Genomic DNA, 20,950 nt, shown 5'->3' with positions numbered 1-20,950 from the left:
TTTGATAACCTTCAATGGCAAGGACTCACTGTTTCCCAAGGGGGTCGTTGCATGAAGGAATAGCTTTTATGAAAACAAAGTTTGTCTTTCTGTTGAATCAAAATCAAATTCCTCGTATCCTCCATTCACTGAGACTTGTCTGTCATTTACAGCATTCCAAGCCAGCTCCCTCTCACTCAAGTCAGCCTTCCAACATTGCAGGTAGTTACTGTGCCTCTTCCCCCTCTTCTCCAGTTGGATCCTCCCAGGTCCTTCAATTTCTCTGCTTAAAAGGTCTGCAGTTTTAGACTTTTCCCCATCCTGCTCTGGGTATGGCCCAGTTGGTCAATATTACTCTTAAAAGTGGTGTATCAGCACATAACCCCAAAAAATTGAAAACAGGGCCTCAGATCTCTGTATACCAATGTTAACAGCAGCATTATTCACAATAGCCCAAAGGTAGATACGAGTGTCCATTGGTGAATGAATGGAGAAGCGAAATGTGATCTATACCTACAATGGAATTCGGCCTTAAAAAGGAAAAGAGTTCTGACCCATGCTATTGCAGATGAGCCAGGAGAACATTATGCTGAGGAAGATAGACCCATCATAAGAGACGAACACTGTAGGAAATAACATATGATGTACCTGGAGTAGTCAAATTCAGTCAGAAAGTAGAATCGTGGTTGCCAGGTGCAGGGTAGGGGAGGAGAAAACAGTTATTTAATGGGTATAGTTTTGCAACATGAAAAGGTTCTGGAGATTGTTGTACAACACTGAATGTACTGAACGCTACAGAACTTTAAAAAATAGTGTGGTTAATTTTATGTTATGTGTACTTTTATAATAATAATAATAACAACAACAACAAATAGTGCCCAGAGCTGGACAAAACCCTCCAATGTGCTAAGGTTAGAAGAAAATATGCCACAACTACTGATCCCTACATTTCTATTTAGGCAACCCCAGACTGTGGGCCCCACCCTTCTTAATAGACAAACTGCACTAAGACATGTTATATGTGTGGTCAAGTAAAGTCCCCAGTTCATCTGCAAATGCATTTCTGTCAACTAACCTGAAATAGTGTAGTTGGAATTCTCTAGTTTTCATCTGCCTTTTAAAAAATAACTATCACTTCAGTGCATAAGACAATCATCTTTTGGAAATTCAACTTTCTCCTTCATGGTCATTCTAAGTTTTCTATGCTTTAGCTTTATTTCCAAAAGGAAAAAGATTTGCTATGGCTCTGAAATCATTTCTGAATGAGACTTATAAAAATATGTGTATTAGTAAACCTATGTCTTCACTAAAATCTAAAGATCTGGAAATATGTTGTGATATATATTCCTGTGCTCAAGGTAATATTTTTTTTTATTTAACCATCTTTAAGTGCTTATTATAAAACAATTACTTACCTTCCAAGTGAAAAATTAAACATAAGTATTGTGATCATCCACTGTTGATGTTCTTAATAACTTCTAATTTAGAGGAAGCCATCTGTAAAGAATCCATTAGCTTGAGAACAGAAGTGTCAAACACAGACACAGTCCCATCATTTATTGAGAACCATGAACCTAAATGTGCAATACCGTGATTTGACACCCAATTGCTTTCATGCCATTGGTCAGTAATCACTTTTTTTGATTCTCTCATTTACATACGTTTTGAAATTTTCTCAGATTATATATTTAATTCAGGTTCCAACAACTACTTTTTTTTTTGTTGTTGTTGTTGTTACTTTTAGACTTGCAGGCAGATTTGGGTTTGCATTTGTTTGGAAAAGCTGAGTGCAACCAAGATGAAAAGATGCTCTGAAAGTATGTTGTATTGTAGTAGAATCCAAATACTACCTGTTGCTGGAGTTGTAATTTCCATTGCCTTTTAGAGATGATAAAGCTGGTAAGAGCTCAGTCGTACTTTACAATAATAGAAAATTGTTAGATTTAATTTGGTCAATTGTACAAATGGACTGCTTTGGTTTAAAAAAAAAAAAACCTAACTATTCCAGAATTTATTTGGATCAAGTCATTCAGGTGCCATTCATGAATCAGACAAATTTCTACATCCGCACCATAAAAAGGAGGGTTAATGAATCATTTCCAGTTGTTTTGAGAATGTCAATTTGATAGTAACCTCACCTAGGATTTTATTTTTCAAAAATGACTCTCCTCATTGAAAAAAACAGTATGTTTTATAATTGGGACATTTTCCCCCAGCTCCAATAAAATTATAAAACATCACAAAGCACTTTGGTCTTAAGGATATTAGTCCCATTAGTCCCATGGTTCCTTCCTGGATTTTACATGTTGGGTTTTTGATCACTTTGTGAGATTGGTGTGTTAAAGGAGATATGGACATGTAGCTGTGTTCACCCTGATAGTGACCATGAGACAGAATTGGGGCAGGAACAGCAAAATTATAAATATCTGAACTCAAGGCAAAATCAACAACACAAGGTTTAAAATGAGGTCATACGAAATTACTCTTGATAATGCAAGAAACTCATAGTTTTGGTTTCCAAAAACAAATTAATTCAGTTTTCTTGTATACATAAAATGAAACTTTGAAAAACAAATGACTGGATCTTTTCTGTTTATGCTTGAATGAATAAACTTGTGGTCTGGTTATGGTTGCTTTGGGAGCTCTGACTTTAGCGTGATTTTTAATATCTCATTTGTAGTCCACAGGTGATGGTTTTTTTTTTTTTTTTTTTCCTTCCATGCAGAATTTTTTGTAATGTAAAAGAATGAGAAGAACCCACAGAGAGAGCTGTATATTCAGTTGCTGTGCTTCTCTGGAAAGCTTTTTGGGCAGGGCTTATGGGAGGCTGAATCAAGTTTCTGAGGTGGTAAAGTTGTAGGACAGAGAATAGCACAAAAGCATTCTTTGGTGCTGCAGGAAAGGAACAGAAAGATATCATACCCATGGAATTGGACTTGTGAACTTGCAATTTTCAAACAAGAAAAAAAAGGGAGATTTTGAAGGACATTTTACATGTCCCTTGTCTATAATTTGGACATTTCTTGCTTATTGGAATAAAGAAAAGAATTGGGGAGAAAAAGAATAAGGAAAGATTGTGTTCTATTTGTTCGTTACCTCAATCTACACCATTACCAGTACTTGCAAGTATGCACTTTTCTCTGTAGACCTTAAGTCCAATATTTGCATTGTCCACCATATTCACAGCACCCTGTACAACACCTGGCACATCAATAACTATTAAGCATTTACAAACCTAGAGAAGTTTGAAAGATTTTTCAGTAAACACCAGTATACTATCTAGATTCTACCATTAACACTTTCCTATTTTGTTATAATATACAATTTTTATCTAATCCCTTGCCATCCTTTCTAATCCCTTTCATGTGTACATGTTTTGAAGTTGTAAATTTCAAGTTCCCCTAAATGCTTTTGTACTCATAAATAACTGGAAGTGAGTGCTTGGTTACTATCCTTTTGCCTTTTTAACATATAATGAAATACAAAGATCTTAAATGAACTATTTAATGATTTTGACAAATGCATATACTGGTGTGACCCAAACCCCATTCAATCAAGATGCAGAGCATCACCCTACCCCATTCCCAGAAGAACCTTAAATACATCCCAATCTCTATTCTCCTATCCCCTACAAAATCACTTTTCTGATTTTTTTATTTTCATCTTAGACTAGTTTTGTCTGTTCTAGAGCTTTACATGACTAAAGATATACAGGTTGTGTTCTTTGTGTATGGCTTATTTCACTCTGCTAGACCTTTTTCTGATCATCTGTATTGCTGTATCCAACAGTAGTAATGGTACTGGGGATTGAATCCAGGACCTCATGTATGATAGGCAAGTGCTGTACCACTGAGCTACATCCCCAGTCTGTTTCACTTTTTATTTTGAGACAGGGTCTCACAAAGTTGCCAAGGCTGGCCTTGAATTTGCCATCCTCCTGCTTCACTCTCCTGAGTCACTGGGATTATAGGCATATGCTACCACACGGGGTTCTTGAATGTCTTTTATTAAGCCCTTTGGGGGTTCAGGATGCTGCTTGTTGGTAACTCAATATAGATGGAGAAAGTTTTGTGGAAAGAGAGATTTGATGCATTATCTTTTTGAAATTAAAGAAGAAATCCAAGATGGTTATGATGTGAGCATGTAAGACAGGATAGACAGTAACTGACTATAAGTCTCTCTTTCCCTTTCTCAGGTGTGGGTGCGATACCTAAGCGGCAGTTTTGCATAGGAACTTTTTCTGGAATGCTCACTTACAGTTGGAAGGTTATTCACAAAGGTAGGCTACAGTTTGGTCAGGGGAATCTCCATATCCCTGCTCTTCAAGCAGCAGTTCCCCATTCTCCAGGGAGGTGGCTGAGAACAAGCTGCAAGGAAGTGGAGGACAGACCTCCCACCCAGTGCCTGCTGTGGGAAACGTGACTGGCTTTTTGGGGGAGTCCCAATTTGTTCAAAGAGCCCCAACCGAAAACTTCAAAAGAATCCCCTGTAGCCCACAAGTGTCTTCTCTAAAAGTGGGTTCCCAGGCTCAGAAAAGGCAAAGCACATTGCTATTTGATTAGAATGTTGTGTTTCTTTCATTAGTGATTGGATGTTTCTGTTAGGGTTGATCAGTTGTGTTTCTTGTTGTTGCTATTGTTTGGTATATGGGGACTGAACCCAGCTCTGCTTAGTCATCGAGGCACATCCCCAGGACACCCCCGCCCCAACCTTTTTTATTTATTTATTTATTTTTGAGACAGGGTCTTGCTAAGTTGCTGAGGTTGGCCTTGAATTCTTGCCTTAGCCTTCTGAGTTGCTGAAATTACAGGCATGCTCCACTGCATCCAGCCAATCAGGTTTCTGAGGGGTTTTAACCCCTCAGAAATCTACATTCTCTTTTCTATTAATCAAATGGGCTAAAATCACCCTATGCCTGAAACTGATCCAGTTTCCGCAGATTGCTAAATAGAGGCCTGTGAAGTCTCAGGTAGCCCTCCCTGGTTAAACTAGGTGACTGGGTAAAAACTCTTCAAGCTGGCTCCATAGTCCTCTTCCTGAGGGGTGTGTGGGGCACAGGGCAGAGAATTAAAACAGGTTTAGACATAAGCTCCAAGGAGTATGTATTTTTAAGATCACATAGACTTTATGAATTTTTTCAGCACTAGTCTTTTGCTTTGAAACCACTGCTGAGCACCCCATCAGAAATTTGTGGGGTACAGGTGAGAAAACTGATAGGAAGTGGGGAAGACAGATGAAACTTTTTTTGGGGGGGATAGGGGAGGTTGAACTTAGGGGCACTCAACCACTGAGCCACATCCCCAGCCCTATTTTGCATTTTATTTAGAGACAGGGTCTCACTGAGTTGCTTAGTGCCCTGCTTTTGCTGAGGTTGGCTTTAAACCCGCAATCCTCCTGCCTCAGCCTCCCAAGTCACTGGGATTCCAGGTGTGCATCACTGCACCCAACTGATGACTGATGAAACTTTGGTGGGAAAAGTTTACAAAGGTTACATTAACAACTGGATGACTTGCATTTAGGATAACTTGGGAAGGGGAACTGGGAACATTAAGAGAAATGCCTTATTGTTTCCTACCTAAGCCAGCTGCTAACATAACCAGTTGTAAGTTTGTTCCACTTTTAGCTATGTCCCTCCCCAACTATGGATTAGTTCTCTCATGAATGATCAAGATGGGACACATTGCCATTAAGAAAGTACCTTTCCTCAGGAGCACTTCATGGTTGTTAAAAATGACAAGATTCCCAAACTATCTTTGGTAAGATTTGAACCAGAGAGACGAGTTAGCGGCCTTATTTTTTTTCTCCCCAGAATGGTATCTGACACGAAAACATTGTCCAAATTGTCTCCTGTCAAATGCAGTAAGATTATAAATACTTGTCTTTTAATGATCTCATAACTGCAAGTGGGAAACTATTTTCCCTTAACCCATTGCAGCTTATCACGTCCTACCCTCCAAGAAGGTTTGAGCCCCAAACTGGCCTTTTTCAGAGCCAAGCTTTTCTGCAGGGCATACCCAACATAACGCTAAAACTTCACGCACCCTTTAATGGAAACCTGTTTTCCTAAAGCGCTCCCCTTAAACACAACAGCAAACCCGCTGGGAAAGGAGTTGGCAGAAGCTTCAGTCAGCCCGCAGGTTTCCTTTGACCTTGATTATGACTAGAAGTGCCGCTGTTAATTGCAAAGTCTGCCTAAAGGTGCATAATGGCATCAGTTTCCACTGCCGCCCTAGAGAAGCCAAATTCTGCTGGCGACGATGGTGAGACGGTCTTTCCCAGGCCCACCTCTTGCCACCCAGAGAGCTGCTCTGAGGCCGCCTACAGGTGCAATCCCAGCACTGCGGCCCCGGGCCGCTGGGCGGGAAGGGTGTCCAAGCCCACCAACGTCTGGGACTGCCTTTCGCGAAGCCTGAGTAGAGGCCCGGAGTGCCCGCCGCTTTCCCCATGCTTCCCCGAGTTTCTGCCCTGACGCGGTTTGGAAAGGAAGCTGGGAGTCCTCCGAGACTCCACAGACTCGGATCTGGGAGGGAGTGGCTCGAGGCCCGAGGCTTTCCCTGGAATCTGCGGCAAGCCTGGCTCCGGGAAAGTTTTTCAAAGTTCCCAGTAGCGTCTGCCTAGGTCGCCTCCGCCGGGCGAGCAGACGGCGGCAAGTGCGCCAGTCTCACCGCCGCCGCCTCTGCCGCTACCGCCGCCAGCAGAGCGCCCTGGGCGGTTTGCTAGCTCGCGGGAAGCGGGCCGGGCTCCGGGCGGGCAGGCCCTCCTCCTGGGGCTAAGCCCGCAGCTGACGCAGGCAGCTCGGAAGGCGGAAGCTGCCTCGCTCCGACCGCTCAAGCAGCGCCGCGGCGCCTACACCTGGGGCCTCGACGTGCAGGCATAAGCGCCCGGCTTGGGGCGCCCGAGGGGGCGGGCACTGTTGGGGGTACCCCAGGCGTCCCAGAGCAATGGCTCTGTCCAAATTCCTCCCCACGCTCTCCCTTCCCGCCCGGCCCAAAGGTCCCAAGGGCGCGGGGGGAGGGGGTTGTCTGCGTGGGGCCCCTGGAGTCCAAGCCGCAGAGCGCGTCCCAAAACCCCAACCGCTTCCAAGTTCCTCCCTGCAATCCCCTCCCCATCAACCGGGTGGGAAGGGGAGTGTCCTGGACGGTTACGCCCCTCATGAATATTAATAAGCGCGCATGCGCCTTCCCTGGCGTGCTGGGTAGAGGTGGCCAGCCCCGGCCGCTGCTCCCAGACGGGCTCTCCGGGTCCCTCTCTGAGAGCCAGGCGGGCACGCGTCATTGTGTTACCTGCAGCCGGCCCGCGAGCTAGGCTTGGTTTTTTTTTTTTTTTTCTCCCCTCCCTCCCCCCTTTCCATGCAGCTGATCTGAAAGGGAATAAAAGGCTGCGCATAATCATAATAAAAGAAGGGGAGCGCGAGAGAAGGGAAGAAAGCCGGGAGGTGGAAGAGGAGGGGGAGCGCCTCAAAGAAGCGATCAGAATAATAAAAGGAGGCCGGGCTCTTTGCCTTCTGGAACCGGCCGCTCTTGAAAGGGCTTTTGAAAAGTGGTGTTGTTTTCCAGTCGTGCATGCTCCAATCGGCGGAGTATATTAGAGCCGGGACGCGGCGGCCGCAGGGGCAGCGGCGACGGCAGCACCGGCGAGAGCACCAGCGCTAGCAGCAGCGGCGGCGTCCCGAGTGCCCGCGGCGCGCGGCGCAGCGATGCGGTCCCCACGGACGCGCGGCCGGCCCGGGCGCCCCCTGAGCCTCCTGCTTGCCCTGCTCTGTGCCCTGCGAGCCAAGGTAGGAATCTGCCGAGTCTCCCTCCCTGCCGTCTTCTCCCTTTCCTCGAGGCGCCCTGAACGCGGGCGCTTGAGCGCCGAGAGCGGGCCCCCTGAGTCCTTGGGCGCCTGGCTTTCTATCCCTGCCTTTGCGCTCAAGAGGCTGCACCTGGGTTGAGAGCGCCAGCTTCCCTTAGGGAGCCCCCGAGCTGGAAGGATGACCCCTCCAGGTTGAGCAGGGAGCGTTCGCCCAACTCTCAACCTTCCCCAAGGCAGTCTTCGAATTTTTCCTGGCACTCTTGCATTTAATGCCCCCTGAATCATGTTGAGTTCTTGGACCTAGTTTTGCAAAATTACTTTCACTTGGTGCAGAGGACTCGTCAGGCGGGCGGGGAGGGAATCGCTACCTCCACCCTCGAAGAAAATACTTTTCTCCCGCGTTGACCTCATTCCCTTCCCTCACTTTCAGGTGTGCGGGGCCTCGGGTCAGTTCGAGTTGGAGATTCTGTCTATGCAAAACGTGAACGGAGAGCTGCAGAACGGGAACTGCTGCGGCGGCTCCCGGAACCCTGGGGACCGCAAGTGTACCCGCGACGAGTGTGACACGTACTTCAAAGTGTGCCTCAAGGAGTATCAATCCCGCGTCACGGCCGGTGGCCCCTGCAGCTTCGGTTCAGGGTCCACGCCTGTCATCGGGGGCAACACCTTCAATCTCAAGGCCAGCCGCGGAAACGATCGCAATCGCATCGTACTGCCTTTCAGTTTCGCCTGGCCGGTGAGTGACCGACTCAGGGAGGGAAATCAGGCAGAGGCTCGCCACCGCGTCTGGCCGAGCCCTACTTTCCCTTGCCAGAGAGATTTAAAGGGTCTTGGCTTGAAGTTTGGCGATAACTAGGGAGGCGTTTGGGGAGGCGGTCAGGGATCCGAGACTATAGTTAGACTTGGGTAGGATAGGACCGGGCGGTCTCACCCTAGTTGCTGCTTGCTCAGCCCACAAAAGTGGGGACCCCAGGGGGATAGTGGGGGAAAGCTCCTAGGATGGCCGGTTTAAACTTGCAAGTTGAAGTCTCTGGAATAACTTCCACCACCCTTCCGCCCAGCCCAAGCCAGGAGGTCATTGTAGGTGATCTTTTTGCTTAACCAATGAAACCTGGTGCGCGGTGGAAGGCGACTGCGCGCAGTTGTGGGCTGCGTTGCCGTCCAAATTGGCACACTCCCCTTTCCCGTGAGCGGCCCGGAGGGCGGGTGTGTCCTTCCTGGAGGGTGTGTGGGGGGGAACCGATTTCCCGCTGCTCCCCGGGAGATTTTGGTGTGTGCAAGGGTGCTCTCCGGGCTGGGCTCAACATCCCGGGGGAGGCCGACGCAGGGTGGGGAGTCTCCGGGCCGGCGCTAGGCTGTAGGCCCAGGAACCCCCGCCCCCTGCCGGCCTCTTCCTGCCCCCGCCCCCGCGCGGTGTAGCCCTTGTGGCCTCTCTTCCAGCGGTTCCCGGGCTCTAGAACAGCTGTGTTTGCAAACTTCCCCGGGAAGGGCGGGCGCAAACTTTTGTCCGGCGGGCACACAGCCTCCACAAACTCTTTGGGGTCCGTGCCAGGACTTGGAAGGGGCGGTACGCTTGGAGGCAGTGCTTTAGGGTGCAAGTGCATGGACCCTCATAACCCTCCGCCTCTCGCGGAGCAGCTCCAGGCCCGGGCCCAGCTGGCAGACCCCGCAGCAAGGCCCTTGCAACATCCCAAAATGGGTGGAAGGAAGATGGGTGCGATTGCAGAAGGGGAGGAAAGGGAAATGTTGGGGGTGTGCCCGCTGTCCAGGAGGTGTGACTCACTGCCAGGACTGAGGCTTGGCCCAGCCTGTTCTAGGAGGGTGGGTGGTAAGTCAGAGGGAGAGGTGGGGGGAAGCTCAGTGCCCCAGAGGATTGCTTTCCGCCACGTGCTCTGATGGGGTGAGCTCTGCTGCCTCCTATCCGCGGAATCGGGTTGTGTGATTAGCAACTCCATCAGGGGAGGGAAGCCTGTCTGGCTAGGTCTGCGGGAAGTCCAGGGAGGCTCTTGAGATCCACGTTTACAAGAGCTAGCATTATGGCATTAGGAAGTGCCCTCTGCCTTAAGTAAATGAGACAGTTATCAAAAACATGCCTTTAAAAGGGTCTTATTTAAAAACAAAACTATCCTCTATGAAATTCTCTTGAAGTCTTAGGGCTGTTTCTGTTGTGGGATTTCACTTTTACAAAGTGTTTGTCTTATCCGTTAATCCCCTGTTAGGGAGAACTTTAAGCTAAAGACGTTGGCCACCTTCAAATCTGGCTGGGCCCAAGCTGACTGTGAACGCTGACTGCCCTTGAACTGTATTTGGAGTTTAGGGGGACTGGGACAGCAGGTGGTTCCATCCTCTGGAGGATCAGTCCGGAGCCCCTCTGGCTTTTCACAAGACCATAAAAGGAATCTTATTAGTGATGTGGAAAAACAGAAGGCCTGGCTGAGATTCATTTTGGAGAGTAGGGTCAGAATGGCTTAGACAAAAACAAAGTATTGCTCCTTAGGCTTTCCCAGGGGGAAAAGTGACCTAGAAGGTGTCTCTCTCTTCCTTTGACACTTGTTGAGAGTCCTTAGAGGAGAAGGAATGGAAATGGTATGATAGAGTAGGGGAGGCAATTGATTTGCTGGTGCTCTTTGCCTTCAGGCCCCACGGGTTACCAACCATGAAATAGACTCTCAGCTTTTTAGAATGGGGGACTGCCTGGGTAACTCTGAAAATGTGGTTCTTTTGATGTTGGGCCAAATACATGTATCACTCATAAACAAGTCTCCACCCTGCTACCCCTAAAAGGCCTCCCGTGAAACGTAAGCTTTACTTCCCAAGAGAAATTGGAGTTTAGGTGTATTGTTTTAGTTTATTTTCCTGAATGTGGCTGAAGAAACACCCTGTAGTCTGTAACTTTCAAGAACAACTTCAGGGCGAGTGAAAGCCCTTAGCTGAGCCAGTGTTGAAGTAGCACAGCTTCCTTCAATTTGGCAATTAACATTAATAAGTGTCTTTTAAAAATATTTCTGGGCTGGGGGTAAAGCTCATTGGCAGAACACTTGCCTAACTCTTGTACCTTGAGTTTAATCCCCAGGCTCAAAATAAAATGATTTCCTTGATAGGTAATAACTGAATGTGGTATATAATTCAAGAGGTAACAAGGAGGCTAGATAGTTAAACAAAAAAACCCCAAAACTCCAGACCATCTTAGTCTCGCAACCACCTTAGCTGCCAATTTGTAGGTAGCTACAATTGTCATGAGTCCTGAATTTGCTGACATGAAGAGCTATGATTGGGGAGCAGGGGGAGGTCAATGGAGAAGGTCATGTGATTTATGTCTTTGGTTTGAAATTATGACCCTAGTCAAGCAACTGTTTATGTTCTGGAGAGGAAGAGGAGGAAATGATTTGGTAAGATATGAAATTCAGTCCCTGTTCCAGCAGTTATGTGAGAAGCTTTGTAGAGGTGGGTCTGCCTGCCATATAGTATCTGATTACACCTCACTTACCCATTGCTTCAGCCCTGGTCTTGAAGTTTTTAACTAGTGGTTTCTGATCACCTTACCATCTCTGCTGCTAGGGGGTTTGCCTTGAAAAGCAACTAGCCTGATTTATGATCCTCAAATTGGGGGACCAAATGATAAGAACATCATTATGAGAGGTAATTGGGCTTAACAAGAAATGATTTGGGAATAACCATTTATAAATCACTGAAATGGTTAATTTGAACCTCCCAAAATGAGTACTAAGTCCCAGCAGAGCCTGCTTATTAAAAATGCATTATGTAATTACCACTCCTTGGGAATCTTAGAACCCTGGTTAGGTATGTGGCTGCATTGGCGACCTTAGAGTAAAGTGAATCTAGAGAAAATTTGGGGGAAATCATTGGACAATCTGGTTTTTTAGCTTCATATTTGAAATACCACTGATCTCAATCAAAGACTTGCAGAGGTCAACTTTTTTTTTTCTGTTAAGGAAAATTCAATGAAATATGATTCTTGCATACCAGAAAAATGTCAGCTTTGGCCCCCTTCATACTTAAGGCCTGAATGAATAATTGTCAGCTGTTAGAGTAAATAGACTGGCTTGGTATTAATCTCAATGTAATTGACAATTCCTTGCCTTTATGCCTCTAGATACTTAAAAGGCAGAGAAACCGGGTTCTCATTTGAACCTTTGTTTAGCCAGTTATTTGCAACCCACCGGTGTGGTCAGCATTTGTACATACAGCACACACGTATGTACCTGTTCAGTGCAAGGGACTTTTTGTGTGTGGAGGAAACACCCTTTGCCCTAAGAAATCTACCTCAAACAAGCAGTGGAATAACACGTCTGGGTTGCCAAACTAGGCTTGGGGGAAAGTGCAGTAGTGCTACTTTGGAAGGGCTACTCCCCCAATGAAATCCCTATTCCAGGTACTTGGTCTCTAATATTTTTTCTTCTCTTGCAGGTATAACCTCTTGTTTTTTTTCCTTCTTGTTGTCCTGTTTCTTAGCAACTTATTCAAACCTCCAATACTTACATGAGTTTGAAACCCACCAGCTCCACACCCATAATTCTCCAGGGACTTAAAATGTGTAGAAAAAGGTGAAATTTTTGGCTAGAGACTGTTGGAGTTGAGCGGGTGAGGTGGAGAGTTGGCAGCAACTTGGAGGCAGGTACCCTCCCAGAAAACCAGCAATCTGAAAGCTGCCTGAAATCTTTATACCAAATAGTGGTCCCTTTTGGGACTTTTAAGATAGAATGCATGTGAAAAGTTTAGTGTGGAGAAAAAAGTTAACCAAACAGCAGGGTGTGTGTGTGTGTGTGTGTGTGTGTGTGTGTGTGTGTGTGTGTGTTTGTAGGGTAATAAGAAACCTTCATGTTGCTGATCTGCAAAGGGAGACCTTGACTGGATTCATAGCAGCCACAGTCCCATGGTTAGAAGGGCCAAAATTGGTCCCAGTGTCAGACTTTCAGGATTACAGTGCAAGAATGCATCATCTTTGGACAGTCATACAGTTGGCTTCGTAATCAGTAAAAATATGCCTGAGACTGCTCCCTTGGTGAACTTCTAGAGGCATTCCTCCCACCCTCAAGGTTAGGATCCAGGCTGCTGAGAGAAGTAATCCTTGGCTCCAGCCTTTAAATACATTAAAAAAAATAGATAAAACTTAACTTGTTCTTCCAGTTGTTGGGAGATGTATTGGAATGCATGGAAAGTGAAGATTCTAGAATTGTGGTAGAAATGGAGAAAGTCCTGGGTTCCCAAATGTGCCACCTCTGCTGAGTTGTGTTGTGACTTCTTGCTGGTGTTAGATCACTGCATGGACTGCAGCAGCCCTGTGGCCCTTATTTTTATGGTGTCAGTGACATCTATCATTGGTGCAATGCATGTGCAGGGAAGAAATTCCACAGGATGGTTCCCAGTGTTAAAATGGGTACGTAAATAGTCAAACATTCAGAGTCCTGTACCAGCTCAGCCCAGTTTTTATGCACTTTTGGTAAATAAGTAGAAAGAACTCTTGTTCGGGCTTGCTCTGTGTGAACCGGACCGTTGTGCTTGGCTGGCTTCTCGGTATTCTATCTATTAACCTCACCACCCTTTTGTAACTGGTGCATTTAATTATCAGTGGGATGCCTTTCAAACAGGTAAGGGTAATGATGGGAACTGGGGTAGGGGCCTCTCATTGAGAGTCTCAAATCTGTATATGAGCTCTGGGCCTCTTGGTGAGCCTTTGAGGTGGGCTTTGATGAGAAAATCGCCCTTTGTAACCAGATCGGACGCTATTGACATGTCAAGCCCTGCAGACTTGATTGTTTTCTCTGAACGGAGCCTTAGCTTGGAGGGATGCAAGAGGGTAGTCATCCTCCTTCATCTCTCACCTTGCCAAAACCCTGTGATACAGGGATTATGTGTGTGAGTGTATGTAAGTGTGCCCACACATGGGTTCTCTGAATCCTTTTTTGTTTAATATGTTTTGTGACTGGAATATTTTATACTCTGGCCACCCAGACACAGGCAGGACAATAGAGTTGGCCGAATTGACTAAAATGAGGATTACAGAGAAGAATGGGGCCACTCCAAAAATACTGCTAATACAGGACAAGCGACAGGAAGCAACAGTTGAGTCAGCAGAGCGCAAGGCCCCGGCAGACCCGGGGGCCGAATGGCTGCACACAATGGCTGCGTTGGCACGCTGGGCATTCCCAGGATATGCGTGCCTCCAGCGGACCCGCCTGTCGCAGCAGCCTGGGGTTTTGGACGCTGCACGCGTGCCGTTTGGATGGCGGTTTGTTTGTGTCCGTCAGCTTGGCAGGAGGGGAGACAGCCGCTTCTCAAGGCTTGGTTTGGCTGCCACTGTTGCCAGGAAAAGGAAGCTCCCAGCTGCCAACACAATTACCTTTGTTTCTTACATCCCCCCTTCTTAATGTGGCAATTAAGTGCTTACCGCTCTGCCCAGTGCCAAGGTAACCACCATGGAGTGGGGCAGGACACAGAACATAGCCCTTGAGCAGCAGCCCAGGCGTGGAGGATGGGAGGAGGTGCTGGTGTCCTGGCCTTGGGAGAGGGACCTGGTGGCCTTGGCACATCTTGGAGGCTTTGATGCCAGGATTCTCTTCTCGGTGAAAATTGCATGGAAATCTCCCCAACGGCAATTTTGAAAGCTGACCAGTCCTCTTCGATGCTGTAGGAGAATGGGAATCAGCCGCTGTATAGCCAGACATCCTTGGGCTTGGAGCTGGGCGGGGGCAGCAATGACTTACATTGCAAATCCAGACTGAAGTTCTGTTAACTACCCATCCTTAGACTATCATTCTGGGAAAAATTAAGGAAGAAAAGATGCAATCCAGTTGACTCTTCCTAGAAGTTTTAGTTTTGTAGTTAGGAACCAAGAAAACCCAGGTATTTGCTTTATTTTTTTCCTCATTTGATTTTGGGTATGAACTTGAGATTGAATAGTTGACCTTTCTGAGCTCCTTCCGAGCCCCTTCTAAGCCCTCTGGGGACTGGGAATTTGGCCTCTGTTGGCAGCAAGATTTGCTGTGGACAATTGGGTATGACTTGATCATAGTGGATTAATGATTTGTTGCCTGGTACCTGCTTTGATGGCATGAGATGCACATGGTCCAAGATCTCAGTGTCTGGATGTATATTCAGGGATGTACAGAGGTCAGGCGTGGGCCTGGGAAAAATTAAAGCTCCCTAGCAACTAATAATCACTGCTAAATTATCTTGATTATTGATCTATAGTGTGGGGATGGAGTGGGAGGTAAGAGTGCCTTTTAATAGGAGCCATGGAGGGAATCTTTCTCTGAAGGCTAGGCACCCACACCTCAGGAGATCTCTTCTGGAACACTGATCTCTTCTCTGAAACAAGGGGGAGAGAAGGTCCAGGCTTGGTGGCTGTCACTGCAGCCCTTGCCTTCACCCCACCTCCACCTCTGAGAAAGAAGGCAGTGGGTAGAAAATCAGGCCTCCAGAGCTTAGGGATAGGCCTCTTATCCCTCAAGAAATTGGAGGGGTGTTGGGCAGCAGCTTCTGAGGAGAGGGTGAGCCCAATACACTACCTGGTCTTCCAAGTCTGGGTGTCAGACCTAAGGATACCTTCCGCCGTAGTATTAAATAGAACTGTAGTGCCATGCCAGCTCAGTCCCAATGCGCCTTCCCTTGCTCTGGCATTTGGGTATTATGTGTTTAGTGCTTGTGTAAGTCTGTCAAAACTCTTGGTATCAATGCATTTAATCAGAGGATTAATTACAGCAATATTGTTGAAGTGGAGGATGTGGGCCTCGACGTGATCAGCAAATGAAGGGCTTAATTATACAGAATCAGCCACACATCTGGCCTCATTTCGACTTGGCTCTAACCTCACATCAGTAGAGAAATATAATTTCTTGCTGCTCATCAGGAAGAGTCCTGTAATTTGTAGGAAGTCCTAGGAAACTTAAAGAGGTTGTAAATAAGGTGTAACTTTCACTAATAAAATATTAACGACGACAACAATGTATTTGGACCGATGGCCACTAGCAGGAGAGGGCTGGGTATGTGCCCTGGCTTGCCCAGTTTTGCTTGCTTTTTGTGAGCATTTTCCCACAGTTATCAGTGAACGAAATGGAATCCTACTCGGCTTGGAGTATGAAACATATTTCGGCTGAATTCCAAGTCAGGGTCTATCACAAGATATTTTTATAGTCAGAGATGACTTGCTGTGTCACCCTGAGAGCATTAATGAATGAAACTTTCTCCCCCCTTTTTTTCACCCCTCCCTTGGAGATGCCTTCTCTCAGCAGCCGTGTTTTTGGTGTGTGGCATTATTTAAGCAATGCACACTGCTGTTTTCTATGCACTCGTTTCTGACAGTGGCTAAGCAGGGGATGCAAAAACGGGTTCGTTTTCCTTTTCTCTCCACCTGCTTCAAGTCTGTTTCTCCAGTCCTGAGATGGGTTTACCAGGATGCTGGTGTTTTGTGAGACTAACCTCATGGCAAATTGCAAATGAAGATTTGAGTAAAAGTGGAAAGTTGCTAATAGCTTCGGTTTTTGTGGAGAGGTGGAATTCTGAGATAAGCCTGGGAGATAAAAAGGGCCTTTACTATAATAGCTGGCACCTTGCCAGCATCCAGGGAATTTGTTTAGTTAGTGGGCTCTGATTATTCCTGGAATGTTAGATCTTATGGATAGATAAGTTCATCAATAAATACAACCCACGGGTGTGCAATGATTTCTCTCTTTGTACTTTCTTTCTGTCTGCCCCCCACCCCGCCACCCAAGTTAGGTTGCCTTCTTTGTCTCTAGCAGTCTTTTTGCACCTACCCCCTCCTGCTTCCTAGAGTTACCTGATACTTGTGGGAGCTGGGATGGTCTCACAGACGGGGCTTTCAAAGGGGTTCTGAAAAGGAAAAGGGGGCCTCCCTGGAGACTGCCCCATCAGGACCTGAAGTGTAACCTTAGCAATACCCGCTGAGTACAAATACCTGGCTAGGTTAGCTTAGAATAAATTCTTTGTGTGTGTGTGTGTTTTCTCATGCACTAAGGTTAGGATCTGGAAAGTTTTGGAAAACTATATGCTAAATGCTCCCATATAGGAGGTGGCATTTCCTGATCAGGACTTTGGGCTGCCTGCATGCATGAGGACCCCAGTGGTTCCCTTCCTAGTGAAAGGAGTCATTTGTCAGTCCAGAAAGAGCGCTGAAGAGGGGAGGGGAGTTTATCTGGATTTAAACATCCAAGACCTCAAGTGTGCTGGCTAATAAGATATTGTTTTGGTTGTTTGGTTTGCTGGGGTGTGCAGGGAGGCCCAGAGAAAAACTATGTTGGAGAGCTGACCCCTGTTTCTGAATCACTAACCTGTTGCTTCTCTATCTTGCAGAGGTCCTATACTTTGCTTGTGGAGGCGTGGGACTCCAGTAATGACACTGTTCGTAAGTATCACATCAGTGGGTTCTTCTGTAAATATGTGAAAGTATCATGCTTGGTGGACCTGTCCGGCTGTATCTAGTACCTCACTATTCAGGAGAACTTGCACCACCCCCTGCCATATGCTGCACCCCCACCCAGGGCCAATCTGACAGTGGAGTCTGTACCTTAACTTTCTGTAGCACTTTAGCTTAGAATATTAAGTAGTCAGAACAGACTCCCAGTTAGCTCAGTCCCTGAATAAGGGACCTAGATTATCTCTGGAATAAAGATCTTAATGGTTTAACAACTTTAAAACCTTGTAGACTGTGACAGGATCAAAGTAGTGACTTTTTAAAAGTCCATTTAAACTTTTAAGTGAGTGTTTAATCTCTCATCAGAAAGATAAAGCCATAAAGGTGGCGCTGAGCTCTAAAGACCGACCTTGAATTTCACTTGGTGGGCAGGTGAGCTTTGAGCCTGTCTGAGTTTCCCACACTGAGCACCACAAACCTTTCATTGAAACGGAATTTCGGAGCCCCACAGCCGTGACCTGCCATGTCCCCTTCTGAAAGATGACTCTGTTTTCAGTACAGGTTACTTTTCAGGACTGTGAAGGGATGGGTTTTGGTGGAGGCCATAGAGTGCGTGTATTAGAAGGGCAGCAGTCTGGCTTATACTGTAGTTTCGCTCTTAGTTGTAACTTAACATGTTTTCCCTCACAAGCCAAAACTGCAAGTTCCCATTTTGCCTGTGGAGTCTGGGTTGTTGTCATTGGAAAACTTGATTCACACTGAAATCTCTTGGTCCATGCATGAGGAAGAGTCGATCCAACTTCTTGTGTTTGCTTTCTGTGCTTCTTGGAATGTCTCATGCCTTCTTTATTGACCCTTTCTTGTATTTTCACAGCTAATACTCTCCATCTTTCCCCCTTTTCTCACATTGCTTTCTTTAGATCTGAGGGGTTAAAGTCCAGCATGGGCACAGGAAGGGCTAGGGTTATGCTCAGTAGGCAGCTTTCAGTGGCTGACTTATTGGGCCACTCAGGGCCACAAAATTGGTGATAGTCTCCCAGTCACTTAGTGTACTCTTCTTGCTCTGTATCCTCAGTCCAGCTGTGGGCATGCATCCCTACCTGGAGGGCTTATGCAAGACTGAGCTCTGAGCTGTCTTCTCCAAGGGCACTCTCGTCCCACTGTGGCAGGTGTTTGTATGTCTGGATGGTGGCAGGGCAGCTTTGCCAGCCTTGGCTATGGCTGATACTAGTTAGGGTCATTGGTACCTGATTATTCTCCCCTCCCAGCAATGTCGAGGATTGGGTGACTGTTATGTCACTGTGACCTGCTCACAGTGCTGGTGAACATTAGGAAGGTAGAAGTGCGGAGGGGGAGAATTGGGCTCTTCAAATGTTCTGGTGCATGAGTGACATTCTCCTCCCCGTTGACTGTTGAAATAGTCCATCTGGTAGAGTTAATATCCTGGGGTTGATCCTGACCTGTGGTAAGAGCTGGGTCAGGACACTTGCTGGGGACATGTGAGAAGACCCCAAATGCCCTCAGAACCTTTCCCAGGCCTCCAGTGCTCCATAGCTCAGGGAGCTGTGCCCATGGAGACCCAGAGCTCATCCACAGCTGCTTGAGGTTGTCTACATTTCCAGCTAACCCCATTCTTGGGTTCTGGGATGTCTCATCTCTTGCTGGAGATAAGGAAAACGGTAGGAACAAAGTACTTTGAAACCTCACCTTTTGGGGAATTTGGCACAGGATTCTGGGTTATTGATTTCAGGCCACTGAAACACTTGGCGAGCCCTAATGAAGAGGGATGGTGGTTTGGTGGGAATGGTTTATCCACTTTCCTCTTTGGCCTTACTTTTGTGATGCTTCCAGAATATCTCAAATTTACCACAGTTGAAACCAAACTTGAGATCTCCCTTCTCCAAGAGCGATCCTTTCCCAGGGTCCTTTCTTGATGATGAGCACTAATATTTGGATACCCAGTGCCATAGCCAGAAATCTGGAAGGCAACTTGCATACCCATTAGTGTTCTTGTCTACACTACATTCCAGGTTCTGAAAATCTTATCTTTAACAGTTAACTTGAATCTAGCTTCTTCCTGCCACACCCCCTGCCACCATCCTGGTCCAGTCACTGTCAACTCATGCCTGAACTTTTAGAATAACTACCAGCTCGTCTACCCATATCTGCTCTGGTCCACCCCCAGTGCTATCACTGTCCTGGTCTTTTTGGAACATAATATTTGGTTGTCTTCTGTCCTATTAAAAGCCAACCACTCAGTGGCTTCCTATTGCACTTGGGGCAGGTTTTCATGTGGCTCCTAAGGCTGTCGGGCTCAGCCTTGGCTTCCTTTTACATACCACGTTGTCATCATGACCGTATGTTCTTGAATTCATCACATTTTTTCCCACTGCATCAGGGCCTTTGCATGGGCTGTTTGCAGTTGCCTGGAATGTTTTGCTCCTTGTTCTATCTTCTGCCCCTCCCAACAGAATGTATTCCACGAGAGCAGAGCTGAGGATGTTGAGCTGGCTGCCCTTTGGTACTGAAGCAAGTTGTAAACATCCTGACTTTAGATGTAAATGAGGGGCAGATCCTGGAGTGTGGAGGCAGAATTTGTTCCCACCTCAGTTTTGCAGTGAACCCTCATGAGCAGAGCCTGGGCCCAGTGAAACCCAGGTGCTGTTCATGTATTAGAAGGGGTTTTCTAAGAATGACCCTCCTACCAGCAGTCCTCCAAAGTCATTTGTTTCAGGACCATAGTATTTAAGGGTCCAAAGTTTTTTCTTTGCCAGAGCAAATGATTTCAGTTTATTGTGATGCTTAATTAATGGCAAACATAAATGGGCATATTTCAAACCTAGTTCTTCTTCTAGCTTAGTCTTCTCTGCTCAGTCTCCCATCTAAGTTTTCAGGGTGACATGATCTTGGGGTTGTATTCACACTGACCCTTCTCTCCTCCTCCTCGGCCATAAAGGCTATCTGGGTGCTTTGTAATGATCTTCATGCAAGACGGAAACATCCTTTCCAGTCACAAGCCTGGACTACCAAGAAAGCCATCCCAGATGCACTTACCTTCCAAACTGAAGGGAGGCATGAATCAGGTGGCAGCCAAAAAGCAGACAGGGAACTTGCTCTTCATGACCCAGACACACCAGCATCCTGCCTTGGCAGGTGCGAAGCTATTTCTATAGTCTGTTAGCCCCATTGAGGATTGTAAAGTGATCATCTTCGGAGCATTTCCCAGAAATAAGTAGACGATGTACCAAACTGAGAATCATGTGTCTGTCTTCTGCACCCCGAGGATTGTGCTGGACGCTTGACTGAATTGTTTGTTGTTGATACTAGACCAAGAGAAGCTGGATGCCTTTGAGCCATAGCTAGTATGTCGAAATGATTCCTTTATTCAGATCTTGTAACCACGTGGTAATAGCCCACTACACCTCTTAACTGAACCAGCAGAACAAACACACACTTCGAGGAGGGGCATTTTTGTCATTCTTGGATCTCTGTTTATTTGCAAAAACTAAGATGAGTGAAGTGTTACCTGCAAGTGGTTCCCTGTGTGCTGGGTGTAAGTCTGCAGGTATGCGGGCTTGTTTGAGGCTTGTCTTGCCCACATGACACTTGGAGAACCCCAGGGTGAATGTTGGGGCTGCAGGTGGAGCGTGTGGATTGAAGCCACCCAGGAGTTCCTTACTCTGGTCACCTACAGGGCTCATGTGAAGGAGCACAGGCCCAGAGCCTAGAAAAACAGTGGTGTGGGTGTGTAAGAATCACGAAGGTATTGCAAGTAGGCTCTCCAAG

General features: G+C 46.5%; 1 protein-coding gene across 1 annotated transcript in view; it reads left to right on the top strand.

Moving 5' to 3' along the window:
* The first annotated feature begins 7,292 nt into the window (after positions 1-7,292).
* Jag1 (jagged canonical Notch ligand 1) overlaps positions 7,293-20,950 on the top strand; it is a 36,522-nt gene continuing 22,864 nt past the window's right edge. Inside the window, exons 1-3 of the mRNA XM_047541267.1 lie at positions 7,293-7,756; positions 8,204-8,509; positions 17,104-17,155. Coding sequence (XP_047397223.1) covers positions 7,676-7,756; positions 8,204-8,509; positions 17,104-17,155 — 439 coding nt within the window. The 5' untranslated portion in view covers positions 7,293-7,675. The remainder of the gene's footprint in view (positions 7,757-8,203; positions 8,510-17,103; positions 17,156-20,950) is intronic.

This window comes from Sciurus carolinensis, chromosome 2 (genome assembly GCF_902686445.1).
Source record: "Sciurus carolinensis chromosome 2, mSciCar1.2, whole genome shotgun sequence".
Taxonomy (NCBI): domain Eukaryota; kingdom Metazoa; phylum Chordata; class Mammalia; order Rodentia; family Sciuridae; genus Sciurus; species Sciurus carolinensis.
This window is presented reverse-complemented; position numbering and strand designations above follow the sequence as displayed.